This window comes from Poecilia reticulata, linkage group LG8 (assembly GCF_000633615.1).
Source record: "Poecilia reticulata strain Guanapo linkage group LG8, Guppy_female_1.0+MT, whole genome shotgun sequence".
In the NCBI taxonomy this organism is placed as follows: Eukaryota; Metazoa; Chordata; class Actinopteri; order Cyprinodontiformes; family Poeciliidae; genus Poecilia; species Poecilia reticulata.
The window spans coordinates 19341496-19356522 of NC_024338.1; the positions used below are offsets into that span (position 1 = coordinate 19341496).

The 15027-nt window shown below is 41.3% G+C and overlaps 1 protein-coding gene across 1 annotated transcript in view; it reads right to left on the reverse strand.

Moving 5' to 3' along the window:
- Nucleotides 1–243: 243 nt before the first annotated feature.
- The window catches only part of LOC103469033 (sodium channel protein type 4 subunit alpha B-like), a 29579-nt gene continuing 14795 nt past the window's right edge, over nucleotides 244–15027 (reverse strand). The window contains exons 2-31 of the mRNA XM_008416503.2: nucleotides 14628–14811; nucleotides 14405–14542; nucleotides 13891–14009; nucleotides 13367–13456; nucleotides 12456–12584; nucleotides 12235–12326; nucleotides 11053–11301; nucleotides 10905–10968; nucleotides 10688–10829; nucleotides 10417–10617; nucleotides 10264–10342; nucleotides 9756–9994; nucleotides 9432–9503; nucleotides 9242–9343; nucleotides 8793–9149; nucleotides 8509–8707; nucleotides 8158–8405; nucleotides 7920–8016; nucleotides 6941–7095; nucleotides 5777–5950; nucleotides 5560–5682; nucleotides 5180–5464; nucleotides 5024–5077; nucleotides 4693–4830; nucleotides 4504–4608; nucleotides 4138–4408; nucleotides 3434–4055; nucleotides 3205–3349; nucleotides 2021–2098; nucleotides 244–1660 (exon numbers count right to left, since the gene is read on the reverse strand). Of these exons, the coding sequence (XP_008414725.1) occupies nucleotides 1247–1660; nucleotides 2021–2098; nucleotides 3205–3349; nucleotides 3434–4055; nucleotides 4138–4408; nucleotides 4504–4608; nucleotides 4693–4830; nucleotides 5024–5077; nucleotides 5180–5464; nucleotides 5560–5682; nucleotides 5777–5950; nucleotides 6941–7095; nucleotides 7920–8016; nucleotides 8158–8405; nucleotides 8509–8707; nucleotides 8793–9149; nucleotides 9242–9343; nucleotides 9432–9503; nucleotides 9756–9994; nucleotides 10264–10342; nucleotides 10417–10617; nucleotides 10688–10829; nucleotides 10905–10968; nucleotides 11053–11301; nucleotides 12235–12326; nucleotides 12456–12584; nucleotides 13367–13456; nucleotides 13891–14009; nucleotides 14405–14542; nucleotides 14628–14759 (5313 nt within the window). The 5' untranslated portion in view covers nucleotides 14760–14811 and the 3' untranslated portion in view covers nucleotides 244–1246. The remainder of the gene's footprint in view (nucleotides 1661–2020; nucleotides 2099–3204; nucleotides 3350–3433; nucleotides 4056–4137; nucleotides 4409–4503; nucleotides 4609–4692; nucleotides 4831–5023; nucleotides 5078–5179; nucleotides 5465–5559; nucleotides 5683–5776; nucleotides 5951–6940; nucleotides 7096–7919; nucleotides 8017–8157; nucleotides 8406–8508; nucleotides 8708–8792; nucleotides 9150–9241; nucleotides 9344–9431; nucleotides 9504–9755; nucleotides 9995–10263; nucleotides 10343–10416; nucleotides 10618–10687; nucleotides 10830–10904; nucleotides 10969–11052; nucleotides 11302–12234; nucleotides 12327–12455; nucleotides 12585–13366; nucleotides 13457–13890; nucleotides 14010–14404; nucleotides 14543–14627; nucleotides 14812–15027) is intronic.

A 15027-nucleotide genomic window follows, 5' to 3' on the forward strand; every position in this document is an offset into this window, starting at 1 on the left:
GCAGCTACAGTTTGTCTGCAGCTCCTTCAGATTGTGTTTCTCCAGAAGAACATAACCTCCTCCACTGATTTACCAGACCAGCTCCGGCACATTTGTGTTGGACAGAATCTTATTTAACAGAACCTTTAGTCAGCAATAAAACTATTATTTTAAATATGAGTTCAGGTCAGAGATGAAAGTAAAGGCAGGTTCAGTATCCATGATGCACACAAAACTATTTAAACAAAAACTCCAGAAATCATGCTCAATACAATCTGAAGCTTTAATCGCATAGATGTTATTGCAGGTGAAATCTTTCAAATATACTGATTCATCCGTTAAAGTCAACAATTGCATGATGCAACATTATTTCATAGGGGAAAAAAGGTTGAATTCCTTTACAGAACAAAAGGACAAACATTTAATCTGAGTACAGATTCGTGCACTGAAGCAAGAAAGAAAAGGGAAGGAAGAATAAAGCGCAGTAACATTGTCATAACATTCACAGTAACATTCTTTGGTTTAACCTTTATTCAGCTACGAATGGCCCACATTTTACACTTGTGATGACATCGCAGTCAGTTATCGTCACCTCCAGCTTGCAGTCTGCTAGGTGACAACTTGGGGACTGATGGAGGAGTTTTCCTCCTTCATGCAGGGCTGGGTGTCTGCCGGTGGACGGAGGTGCCTCACCTTAAACCAGGTGTGAGCTGTCACAACTCTCTGTGTTCATTTCATTATTACTGTACGGAAACAAAATCCCAAACACCTGCTGATTAACCCACTGCCTGGATCTCCTGCTTTCCAGCAGATTAACTGACTTTACTCGTTAATTTAAGACATTTAGGTTCTGCATTAAGCAGCCTGGTTATATGAATATGAGTGACATGGTAAAAGTGGGCGTTCATGCAGCCCATGCTCCAAAGCTCCAACTAGCCGATGCTCCACTGGCTGGTTAATGGTACATAACCACTTTCTTCACCTAATCCAAACCTTTCTGAATGGCTGTTTGCTACTTCAGTTTTAGCAGCCATTGATTTCTTCAGCTTTTCATCACATCAATATCCACCAATCAGAAGAAAGAAACAAGGAAGGATAAGTACAGATGTCTTGGCTTTGAAGTGATGAGCAGTGAAGTGAAGAGCTGTTTGGAAACATTATTATTTGTTTCTTTTGTGGCATTAATAACCCAGAGTCACTTTCCTAGTGGGTTTCCGTGTCGAACTGAACTGAAGAAAGTTCTGTTAAAACAGAAGAGTCATCTGGGTTAGTCAGTCTGCTGCTCCTTTGACAGGAAACACTCCTGATTTGAGTTTGTCTGCAGCTGTATCATCGTCTCTGTCAGGCTCTCATCGTGTAGGAAGTTGCAGTCGCTGTGCGGAGGAGCAGAGTGGAGGAGAATGTCCCTCTGTGGTTCCACCTGGACAGTCCGGTCCTCAGCTGGAGCAGCCAGAGCCGTCTCACTGTCTCCATACAGCTGGTCCATTCGTTTACAGAGAAATCCTTCCGTCTCTGGTGGAGACAGATCGTCTCGCTGTCCCCCTGTCCTCTCTCTGTACTTGTAGGACGCCAGTTTGATCACTCGCTGCAGAAGATGTCTCCTGTAGGCTCTCTGGATCACTGCTGCTGCCAGATCCTCGTGTTTCTTACGCAAAGTGTTGCTGATTGGTTCATACAACTTCTGCAAAAATGAATAACAACATTAAGTGCAGTTACTTTCAATATACAAGGGCTATCTTTTGGAGATTATATTGGTATTTTTTTCAGGGGTCTTCAATGTGTTGGTCAGGTCCCTTTAGTGAGGTCACTGAGATTTTTTTGTTTTTGTTTTTTTTTCATTCAAAGTTATACATCACATGAATCCAACATAAAACAAACTGATAAAGGCATAAAATAATGTATAGACACACACATTCTAGCTCTGAACATTTTGCCAAATAACAGCTTGTTAATGGCAGTGTCATTATTAGGCCATAACTAGGGCTGAGAAAACATTAAAGACCCCTGACTTTGACTATGACAAAAAAATAAGGATAAAAACCTTTGTGGGGTTGTTGGCCATGAACTTATCCTCTATTGTGGCCTTTAGAGCGTCCATTGCCTCAGATTCACCCAAAACCTGGAAATATTCAAAGAAAATATGTATACAGAGGTGTTCAAAGATCTCACACATTAGTTTAATTCTGTTGTTGAGAGAGAAATCCAGACCAACTAGAAGTTCAAACTTGATACGGATGACCGTAAGCGGAAAAGGTATTTAATCCTAACCGCATCTGTCCAGAGAATTGGTTCTACTAAATACTTCTTCAAAACCCAAAGAGACAGACAAGGCAGATCAGCTAGTAGCTTTGATCAACTTTGTGAGTGTCGGTGGCAGGGGTGAAGTGGCACATTTATGACTTGAAGATACCTGGAATGACAAGAGAACCAAGAGACCCACTGCTAACTGCTGCAGTGGACTGATCTGCAGCCCCCACAGCTCCTGCTGGTTTGGGTTCAGAAAATACTAAAATCGACATGTCTATCCATCTGTTATCTACCGCTTATCTGGTGTTGGGTTGTGGAGGAAGCAGCCTAACCAATGAGGACGAGACTTCCTTCTCTCCAGCCACTTGGGCCAGCACCTTCGGAGGAATCCAAAGGCATTCCTGGGCCAGCCAAGAAACATAGTCCCCTCAACCTGTCCTGTGTCTTTCTCAGGGTCTCCTTCAGGTGGGACATTCCCAGAACACCTCACCAGTGAGGTGTCCAGGTGAGAGCCACCTCAATTGGCTCCTTTCAGTGTGGAGAAGTAGTGGCTCTACTCTGAGTTGCTTCCAGATGACCAAGCTTATCATCCTATCTCTGACAGGCGAGACACTCTTCAGAGGAAACTCACTTTGGCCGCTTGTGTTTGCAAAAGAATGAGATCAACATGTCTCAACGTGTCTCGCTTGTAATCAACCAAAATAAAAGAGGAGCATACACCCAAAGCAACTTTCTTCAGCTAAGCATGTAGATGGAAACACTGTACTATATGGATTTTAATACTGTGCTCTTTTTATGTGTTGTGTAATGCCCCCTGTTGATGATGCATGCTTGGTTCCTACAACGGATGGAAGTAGATGTGGGCTCTTAACAAAACACCAACATTCAAAGGCACAGGAACGTAACTACTCAGAGTATCCTTTTGTGGAAAAACATTACATATGTCTCCAAGAAAAAAGATAATATGGGTGATATTACCTCTGCAGTGAGAGCAAGCAGGATGTCCATACAGTGGATCTTGTCTCCGGGAACCAAAGGCAAGTCCATTTGTATCAGTTTGATGGTGTTGGGTTTGGGAATCCTCATAGGATCCTGTAGAGTATCACACAGGTTTGACAGCTCACTGCGAAACAAATCAGATTACAATCAGGTTTACCAGGACAAGAAGCCAAATCTCACAGGAGGTCATTCACCTGCTAGGACTCACCTGTAGTGTATGAATTGCGAAGCTCGAGGGTCAAACTTCTCCCAGGTTTCATAGAACATATCAAAGTCATCCTCAGAAAGTGGGTCGGCGCTCTCCTCTGTGGCGACATTAAAGTTCTCCAGGATAATGGCGATGTACATGTTGACCACCACCAGAAAAGACATGATGATATATGAAGTAAAGAAGACAATGCCCATTGCCGGGCTGCCGCAGTTTCCTCTGACAGATGTGCCTGGGTTTTCAAATTCTGGATCACAGTCTGGAGGTGTGTTCATGATGGGATTCAGCAGTCCATCCCATCCAGCTGATGTAGTGATCATAAACAAGCAGATCATACTGTTCCCAAAGCTCTCAAAGTTAAAGATGTCATCAATCATGCTCTCCTTCTTCACGTAAGCAAAATTTGACATCCCAAAGATGGAGAAGATGAACATGATGAGGAAGAGAAGGAGGCCAATGTTGAAGAGAGCAGGAAGAGACATCATTAAGGCGAACAACAGTGTTCGAATTCCCTTAGCACCACGAATGAGACGAAGAATCCGCCCAATGCGAGCCAGTCGGATCACACGGAAGAGAGTGGGAGAAACGAAGTACTTCTCAATGATATCAGCAAGAAGAAGGCCTGAAAAGGAAGAAAAAAAGGGGAAGTTTTTAAAAATGTTCTGTTAGACATAACAAAACCATCTAATCTGCTTCCTCCTCACCAACAATGGACAATATAACCACTACAAAGTCAAATATGTTCCATCCGACATTAAAGTAGTGCTTTCGTAGAGCGATCATTTTGAGACAGCACTCTGTGCTGAAGATGACAATGAAGACAAGGTTGACCCAGTACAGGATGTTTTCCTTTTCAGGACTCTGCTCATCTGTTTCCACCATCATCGTCACCATATTGAGACAGATCAACACCATGATGAGGATATCAAAAAACTGCTTGGTCACAAGGTCAAAGACTAGACCCTGGAACTTGTTCTAGACAGAAACAGAAATAGAGTTGTTCAACATCCGTCATACTAATATTTACAGGCTTGGTTTATTTAAGTTCTACAGAAAGTCCTTGAACCTACTGTAGGCCGGGGAACAGGCTTCTGAGGCTTCTTGGATCCCAGTTTCTTCATGGCGTTGTAGTATTTCTTCTGTTCTTCTGTCATAAATATGTCTGTTCCTCCGAGGTAAACACCCAAACATAAATATTAAATGGCTGATAGAGGGAAACAGAAAATTACTCAATATAGGGTCATTGACAAGAAACTTATCTTTGCTTTCTGCTGGTTAAAATTGTCGATGATGACTCCTATGAAGAGGTTGAGGGTGAAGAAGGACCCGAAGATAATGAAGCAGACAAAGTACACGTACATGTACAGGTTCTCCTCATACATTGGCTGGGACTCCACCTAAACCAAAAGGATGAAATCTCAGTATGCAGAGAAAACATAGTTACATCTGACAGGATAACAGCAACAGTTTTCCCAGTTCTGGGACTAGGAAAGCTTCTGGTTACAGCATCAATATCATTAAAAACTAAATTCCTAGGCACACATTAATAAGACCAGGAACTGTACCAGTAACAATATGAGAAGTTCTGACCTCTCTGGAGTCCACTGCTGCATACATGATGTCCATCCAACCTTTAAATGTGGCCTAAAGAAAACAACATACAATTTGTTTTACAAATTTAAAGCTATGTGAATGCTAACTGGTAAAAAACAGTATAAATCCTTTAATGTTGGCCTTCTTACTGACCACTTGCAGGAGAGACAGGTAACCCATCCCAACGTTGTCAAAGTTAATCTTTGTGTTTTTCCAACGGACCTCGGAGAAACCTCTCTCAATCAGATCGAGACACTGGGTTTTATTGTTGACTTCCTCAGGAGAGAAATACTCCTCTGATGTTTCGTTGTAGCAGTAATAAAACTTCCCTGCAAACAGGTTCACACCCATGATGCTAAAGATGAGCCAGAATATCAGACAGACCAGTAGCACGTTGAAGATGGAGGGGATGGCACCAACCAGTGCATTAACCACCACCTACAGGCCAAAAGATACAACAGTAGTGAGTGTAATGCTAAACCAACCAAAAACAAGACAGTTGCCTATCCATCTGTTTAACCTGCCAGTCTTACCCTCATCCCCTCAAAGCGAGACAAGGCTCTGAGGGGCCTTAATGCTCTCAGAGTCCTCAGAGACTTGATAGCTCCCAGCTCAGAGTATCCCAGGATGTTTGCTGTCAGTGACACCAGAGACACCTGAAAAACAACGTGTAGATGAGCTAAACCTTGACACGAAGACTTTGGGTGGAAATACGAAGGAGTAATTATGCAGGATTAATCAGTTTCTTACATCTACGATGAGGAAGTCCAGCCAGCACCAGGCATTGGTGAAGTAGGTCTTGAATCCATAAGCGACCCACTTGAGGATCATCTCCACCACAAACACGTAGGTGAAAATCTGATCTGCATATTCCAGAATTATCTTGATTACACGGCGCTGCTCACTGTAGATGTCCTCAAAGGCCTGTCAACAATATTTGGAGTTTTTAATGGATAAACCTTCATCATTTAATATGTCATGAATTAATATTCACAATCTTCATCTAGTACTGACAGAGGTGTTTGTGAAATGGATTGAATATTATAAATGCTTTCTCAGCTAGATAAATCAGAGTTGGGGATGTATTATCAGGCCAATGTTCTGAGAAATGGTACCAAGCCCTGTTGAGAAGCCCAGATAATATTAATTTAAGCTTAAATGAAGAGATAATCCTGGATCTATTCTGTTTACCAGTGTTACAAAATAAAAACTCTTCTAAAATGTATCAGTAGTTAGGCCCAAAATTATTCATACATCTTGCAACGTAGGTCTAAAATACACAAATACATTGCAAACAGGCAGGGTCTGCTGTAATCTTAATTTTACCAACATGTTTTCACTCTAATCAGTGAGATTAGGGTGATGGCAAGGAGACCTTTCAACCTCTAAACACTGATCTCATCACCAATGATAAACTGTCAAAATATCGGTGAAAATGTGAAAACTTTTCCGACACTAATATTTTTTTATATGCAATTTAATTTTATCAAAAGCTCTCCATGCTTGAACAATGCTTAAAGTATGTTGTATAATTTCGACTAATTGGATAAGATGGGACTCAGATTATTATCAAATAATCAGAGTAAAAGTTGCAACCTTCCAGTTACCAAACAAGGTTCTTTTGTTAGTCATTCATATGACTTTTTGTTTTGAAGGGGTTAATAGAGTCAAATCATCTCACCTGTGTATGTTTAGCAGTCATGTTAGTAGTCACACTGTCAGCCATGCTGTAGTCCACAGATAGCCACCCCAACCATCAGATTAGTTTCCTGAGACCTGCTCAGCCCCATTGAACCAACCAATAAAACATCTCAGAGTAAAACCCTAAGATGTCAAAAACATCAACACATCAACAAGCGATTATGGTTAGAGTTAGTGCTAATATTATGTTAAATATTGTGGGATAGAGTTTACCAGAGCTCCACTGCTCAGCAGGATCATGAAGATGATGAATGTCTCGAAATAGTTGTGCTCTACGATGCTGAAACAAGTTTTCCTTAAATTAAACCAGATCTTTCCTTTGCTCTGGGTCGTGTCTATATCCAGACAGGGACAGCGATTGTAACACCCTGCAATAGAAACTCATACAGTTCAAACATAGTAGTGTTCATGGGACTGAATGGACAGCAGATGTATGATGTTTACACACTCCTGTTACCAGCTGTTTTTCATGCAAAAATGTGCCGAAATAACTTCAGAACATTTACTTTACATAAGTCAACTGAAAAACAACCCAGGTTGTTTGATCATAACTGTTCACACCCTTTTAGTTTCAGCCTTCAAGCTTCTGGGTCATCCAAAAAGTATGTTTGGCCCAAAAATAACACAGAGCATCACCAAAAGAACCGCAGTCCCAAAGTGAAACATGGCCGCAGCTATAGAAAATTGTTCAGGTGAACACCTAGGTACTTATATAAGAGTCCACTATCTCAATGTCCACTCCCTGGATTTTCATCACTGTTAGTTATGTGGGTCTGCGCCTGTGGAAGTCCACCACCAGCTTGGATTTCCTCCGCATTGATCAGGAACTGGTTCCACCAACACCAGTCCACAAAGTCCTGAGTCCAATATCTGTACTCTGAGTCTATGATGAAACCAGCTATGGGAGAGACATCAGAGAACTTCTGAAGTTGGTAGCATGGGGAGTTGATGTAAAAGACTGCAGTGTAGATGGGCAAAGAGGAACTTTCCATTATTTGCCATTATATCCATTTTTATCTTTTTGTTATCCATTTCTTTCTGGTGTTCTGTGTAGTTGTGAAACTTTCCTTGAAGTTCCTTGAACTTTCCATTGGTTGCTAAAAACTTAATATTCTTCTATAGCTGACACACTAGGCCCTATACAACCTAAATTAAATGGATACAACACATTAGTTTTTCTCAGTGCACTTACTTTCTGTATAGCAGTCCTCTGGAGTTTCTTCTACCTCTTCTATTTTTTGGACTTCAGGAGCTCTCTGCACAGTGCTGCAGACCGAAGACTCGTCACCCTGAGCATAGACAGATCTTAGCATTAAAATGTTATTTTTAAAAGCATTCAAATGACTTCATAATTTAGCCACTGTGACAAAAAAGTAGACTACTGCAGGAAAATAAAATTCCCCAACAGAACCCCAAACCCAAGATTTTACTTGTGAAAGCTGTTCTTCTATGTCATCCTCCTCATTATCTTCATCTTCATCTTCATCGTCTTCATTTTCAGGCATGTCAAAATCAGACTCGGCTTCAGCAATGGGGACCTTCAGACACCTGATGTTATGGTAGTAGCTGCTCAGGAACGACAGATCAACTTTGGGAACTTGAACCATCGGCTGCTCTGAATTCACGATTGTCAGAGTTAAAGCTTCCTTTGATTTTTCGCCGTCTTCGCATGGTACAGCTAAAAACATTGATTTCAAGTACAAAGACAAAAATAACTATTAAGAACAAAAAACAAACCTCATATGAATATTTATATGTTAACAAATAATGTCTGCTCCCACCATTCGTGTCTGAGTTCATGTTTGTTTTCTTTCCCACTAAAGTCCAGATGTGTTTCAGGAACAAGGCCTTGGTCCAGGCTACAGCACTGCTGATCCGGTTTATCGCAATCTGGAGATTGTTTTCTCCTTCATCTTCTGTAACTGCAAGATTGTCCCCACTGAATGAGCTTAGCAGCAAGGCCAGGAACAGATTCAGGACCTGAAACAAGATCAGGAACATGTTTTGAAACTTTTTAAAAACCAAACAAACTCGGATAAGAAAGAGTTTTTCTGCACAGACTTACCACCAGGTTCCCAATCACCAGTACCATCATGAAGACAATCAGACACATAGGTTCCCCTGCAACTTGCATACAGTCCCACATTGTCTCGATCCACTCGCCACACAGAACCCTGAAGATGATGAGGAAGGCATGAAAGAAGTCGTTCATGTGCCAGCGAGGAAGCTCACAGTCTTCTGCAATGCGGCAGACACAGTCTTTGTAGCTCTTTCCAAACAACTGCATCCCAACGACAGCGAAGATGAAGACAATGATGGCGAGAACCAGCGTCAAGTTCCCCAGGGCTCCCACAGAGTTGCCGATGATCTTTATCAACATGTTGAGAGTCGGCCACGACTTGGCTAGCTTAAACACTCTCATCTGGAGATAACATGATAAGATGAACATATGAGGACAGAAATATACAGAACTGGGGTCACAGCTTAATCATGGTGAGAAAGTGATGAACGGACCAATCTGAAGGACCGCAACACTGACAGACCCTGAACATCAGCCAGTCCTAGCTCCACCAGACTCATGGTGACGATGATGCTATCAAAGATGTTCCAGCCCACCTGTAACCAAGAAAACAAGAGACTGTAACCATTTGAGCGGTTACTCAACATTAAAACTGTTCCACTTTTATTGATATATAATCCTGACCTGGAAGTAATAATATGGATCCATCGCCAAAAGTTTGAGAACCATCTCAGCTGTAAAGATCCCAGTAAATACCTGGGGATCAGACATTAGACAAAAAATTATTACTTTGGTTCTTTAGGAGTAACATCACCAGCTGATGCAGGGAAGCAGGAACTGAGGACCAGAATTGAAAAACACCAGCCTAACCTGTTACCAGGCCCTGCTACTCAACCTCAGCCCATCTAAGCCAACCTTCTACCAAATGTTACACCAAAATACAATATTAACTCACTGGACTCAACCTTACTCTGTAGACTTTGACTCAGTTTCTCCTCTGTTACTGACCAAATTTCCAGTGCTGAGAAGATCTTCAAACTCCTGAGTCATTGGATAATGCTCCATGGCCATGAAGACAGTGTTGAGGACAATGCAGATGGTGATGGCGAGGTCCACAAATGGATCCATGACGATAGTATACAGAAGCTTTTTCAGCCATCGCCAACAGCTGCAACAGTCCCACTTCAGGAAGATGTTAGCAAACACGTACCAGCATGGAGGACATGGTCTCTGGTTGTCCTCAAACTCTGAAACACAAAGCTGCTGAGTAAGGTGAAATGCATCACTGCACAATAAGTGTTTGGAGTAACTAAGCACCAATTAGTTTTTTTTTCTTAATCTGTAAATTCAGTTAATATGGAATCCTTACAGAAACATGTAAAGTAAACTCAACTGAATGGTGCAAATTTTTTGAATACTTCAAATTCAAACATCTTTACCAGAAGAAACCTCAAGACTTATTATGAGTGGTAGAACCAGAGTCAGTAACCCCAGTTTGTTCAGTGTGTCTGAGTACCTTCCTTGTTCGTATCTTCCTCTTGGCTTTGTAATGCAGGGTCTTGATTCTCCAAGAGCGCCGCCCTCCTAGCCGCTTGCTGTAAAGACAAAAAACAAACATTCAGCTTTGTCCTAAAATGTCATGGGGGGGTTTCTCTTCATCACATCTTACCTCCTCTTCTCTCTGCTTCAGTGCCTCCAGAATCTGGGCATACTCCTCTTCTTGTTGTTTGGCCTCGGCAATGTTAGCCTCATTCTGCTCAGCGTACGCCATGGCAACCACCGCCAGGATGAGATTAATGAGGTAGAAGGAACCAAGGAAGATGATGACCACGAAGAAGATCATGTAGGTTTTACCTGCAGCTCGCAGCGTCTACGCAGACAAACAGAGGTGAGATGATGCTAGGACTAGCCTCAGCATTAGGGAGCTGCAGGGTACTGACCAGGTGGAAGAGGTTTTCCCAGAAGTCCTGGGTCATGAGTCTGAACAGAGATAGAAACGCCCAACCAAAACTGTCGTAGCTGGTATACCCATAGTTTGGGTTTCTCCCTGCCTTCAGACACATGTATCCATCTGGACAGGTCCTGGATACACCATCATCATCATTATCACCATAATCAATAATGTTAATAATAATAGTAATATTTACTTAAAGCTACCCTGCATCAGAGCCGTTTCCACACAGCAGAGCATCAAGTTGACCAGGTAGGTGGTAATAATTATCTGTGAGACACAAGGACAGGTTGAAGTTTGCATCTGAGCAGGTGGATGATTACGATTTGTGAGGTAAAATACTCAACATGCTACCTGGGTTGTTAATGTGTTTGTAGAAATCAAAGTCACTGCTGTTGTTTTCGTGGAGACTGATGTTGAAAGCTCCCTCTGATGTGTCGTTGTGTAATAGCGGTGGGATCAGTACGCATTTTTGTCTGAGGTTTCCCATGAATAGCTGAAGCCCAATCAGAGCAAAGACACTAAGGCAAAAGACAGTCAGAATCATGGCATCACGCAGCTTCTTCACTGATTGGATAAGCGCTCCGACAATCGTCTTTAAACCTGCAGAGAATGTTGCAAAGGAAATATCAGAGTCAGCTTTAACTGCCAGTGTCACAATTATTCATCTACAGTTTAATTATTGAATTATCAAGATTCCTCTCCTGTGGAACCAGCTCCCAGTTTAAGTCCATGAGGCAGACATCCTGTCTACTGTTAAGACGAGGCTTAAAACTTTCCCTTTTCTTAAAGCTTTTGATAGTTAAGACTGATTTAAGTTATAAAACAGCAGCTGCTATAGGCTTAGGACATACTGACCCATTTTCCTCAGTCTGCTACTTTTACACACTACTGTCCACATTTGCATTATAATCCATTTCACTTTGTTGTTTTCTCTATGTTATTTGGAGTCTATGGCTGTTCATTGTTCCTTGGGCAGATTGCCCCACCTGAGCTTTGGATCTCTGCAGTTCCTTCAAAGTTGCCATATATCTCTAATCAGTGCTGTACTCTCTGACAGTTTAGGTGGATGTCCATGTTTTGGCGGGTTGGTCCATCCATCCACTCTCCATGTTCAGATCATGGATTGAACAGATTTCTGTGACATGTTCAAACCTTGGGATGCTGTAGAACCTAACCCTGCTATAAACATCTCCACAACTTCTTTTCTGAACTGTTTGATGGGTTTCTTTGTCTTCTCGAACCTCAAAATGGTTTCTTAGACTGGGTCACTGAATAACGTGAAGACAGTTGGGGTCCAAGGATTACTAGAAGAAAACTGTCCACTTTTTTAATTTTTAACCTACAGAAAACATCAGTTTCTCTTTCGGTTCAAATATAATGTAGACTGCTGTCTTATCCATATCGGAACCCATGATATAGATATAAAGTCATGTTTTATCTGGTTTGTCAAGTTCCTCATAAGTTCTAAAAGTCTCAAAAATAGCACAACTCCAACCACCAGGCTCTTTACCGCAATGAAACCGACATACTGACCTGGGATTACTGTGATGGTTTTCAGGGCTCGAAGAACTCTGAACGTCCTCAGTGCCGATACGTTTCCCAAGTCAACAAACTCTGTCAGGTATCTGTAAAACGGAGACATTCCTCATTATTCTCACATTTATCTTCATTTGAAGACAACTCAGAGAAAAGTTAATTTCAGCAAATCTAAGTTTGATGAAATACAATCTCTCCAGGAAGTTTTTTATTATTACGCCATGCTGATGACCATGAAGTCCAGCCAGTTCCACGGATCTCTCAGGAAGGTGAAGTCTCCCATGCAGAACCCTCTGGATAAAACTTTGATGGTTGCCTCAAACGTGTAGATGCCTGTGAATACGTATCTGTGCAACAACAGGAAGACATATTTGAGATAAGAACCCAACATACTGAGCATGTTGTTAAACATGGGGAACCAATATGTAGTTTTATACTTTTACCTTTTTGTCTTTCTTTGGTTTTGTAATTCATGCAAGACACTTAGAATTGCCTTGTTGCTGAAAATGTGCCATTTAAATAAAATTACCTTACCAAACCTATTTACATGTTCTTCTGAACTGAAAATCTGGGCCAAAATTATGTATTTTTTCCGACCCTTTTCACACTGTGAAAAAAAATCTGCACAATATCACTATCACATTACCAAAGATCAGCCATTTTGGAAGGAAGGAAACAAAAAAGAAACAGTATGTCACAAATATAAGTTTCAGAGTGCTATTTCCTTTCTCAATTTTGATTTGTTTTTCTTAACCACAAAATTGAATCTCTTAACTTTTACTTTGCATCTTAAGGTTGGAATTGACTAAAAAGGATCAATGCCATTATCACTTAGGATTGATTCTCAAATTGGTGATTATAAGTCAGAACTCTTACTTTGTTTTCAATAGTTGCGGCTTTGCAAATGAAACACTGAATCACTTAACACTTAATGTTGAGTTTGTATGTTGAGGCCAAGATTTAATGGATTATGGAGGGGAAAGTCAAAATTGTGGCACCTTATGTTTTTGTTTTTGTTTCACCAGTGGCACAAAACGGATTTCCATAAACTCAGGCAGTGTGTGTGTGTGTGTGTGCGTGCGTGCGTGCGTGCGTGCGTGCGTGCGTGCGTGCGTGTGTGTGTGCTTACTCCACTGTCTTGCTCCACGGTGGAGGGTCGCTCATGGTCATGAACACACAGTTGGTCAGGATTGTCACCATGATGAACAAGCTGAATAAAGTTTTAGTTTTAAGGAAAACAAAGCAGTACGTTTTTAATAATTTATGATGAGCACAAACTCATTCATGTCCGATATAATTGAAACACCACAATTGCAAATTTGGGTTTTCAGACATTCGGGGAATATGAATGAACTTTTGCACACATTTATTATAGGAATGCAGCTGTAGACGGTTTAAAACTCAGACCAGATGCAACACTGACTCTTGTTTGGCACAATTTTAGCCCCTGATGAAAGAAGTTCCTCAGTTTCAAACAGGAAGTTACCACTCGGGGGTAACCTTCCAGCACACTGTGGATTTTAAAAGGATGCAACTACGATCAGGAGCTCAGAAACCAGAAAAAACTGCTGTCTTAGTCCAGATGTTTTCAAGACCTTTGGACTCTAAAGAAAAGCTTTAGCAGCAGACACAGAGTGACGTGATAGAGGATATGAATGGATGAGGATCCTGATGGAGAAGATCCTCAGTGGGCTGAAGGGACTCAGCATGTAACAGGCTGGTTCAGCGTTGAACCTGTAGATGACATTTCCCTTACTGAGAACGATGAAGGTCTGCAAAGAAACAGGAACAACAGAAAGAATGGAGTCAAACTGATTTTCTCAGATAAGTTTATTACCTTCAGTTTGATTTTTATACATCCTGATTCAAATGAGAACTTTCATTTGTAGAAACCAAAAAAGTTATTCCAGTTAGTTTTTATGTTTAATAATATCTAAAGCTTTAAAATCACACGACTTGAGTTTGAACTGAACTTCCTGATATTTTTCTATCTCTGAGTTTTTAGCCAAGACTGAACATCAATGTAAAAAAAATGTCTGACGTCAAATAAAGATCTGATAACCAAAAGGTAATTGGAAGTTCACTTTGTTGATGGAAAATTGATCAATTTAGTGTGACATTTACGGATTAAAAGGTTGCACAGTCAAATTCCAGTGGAGAGTGAAACCTTTTGTGATTGGTAGAAGGGATCCAGCTCCTCCAATGGGATGTTGTGAAACTCAGCAGGCGGGTCTCCATAAATAAAGGGGAGGGGCTTCCCAGCTTCCAGGTCACTTGCTGGTTTAGGAAGATTCTCCTCTGCTATCTGCAAGAGGATAACCAATCAGATCAGGATTGGTTATTGTCGTACTGATTGATTTTGTTTCTGACAGCTAATAGGCTATCAATACCTCAATGTTCTGCTCCTTTCTGATTTGCTGCTCCTTCTCTTCAGCTTCATACTTTCGCTGAATTTCCTCCAGTGAGGCTGGTGTGAAGCGTCTAAACACCTCCGCACCAACAGGGGGCAGCAGAGGTGCCATATTGACATTTTGGAGAACCACCCAAACGTCTGTGCTGCCTAGCAACCGCCTCCTGACGAAAGGAAGACAAGAAGTCTAAAATATCTTTCCACATAATTCAACAAAGAAAAGAAAAAACATATAAACAGGAAGGAAGCAAATCTCCAGCAGCCAATAGGAAGAGATGCTTTGATCAAAACAAGAAGCGAACTGCGATCCTTTGTCACCTGAATCCCAGATTACACCAAACACCTGATTCATCTGATCTCATGACTGCAACACATCCAGT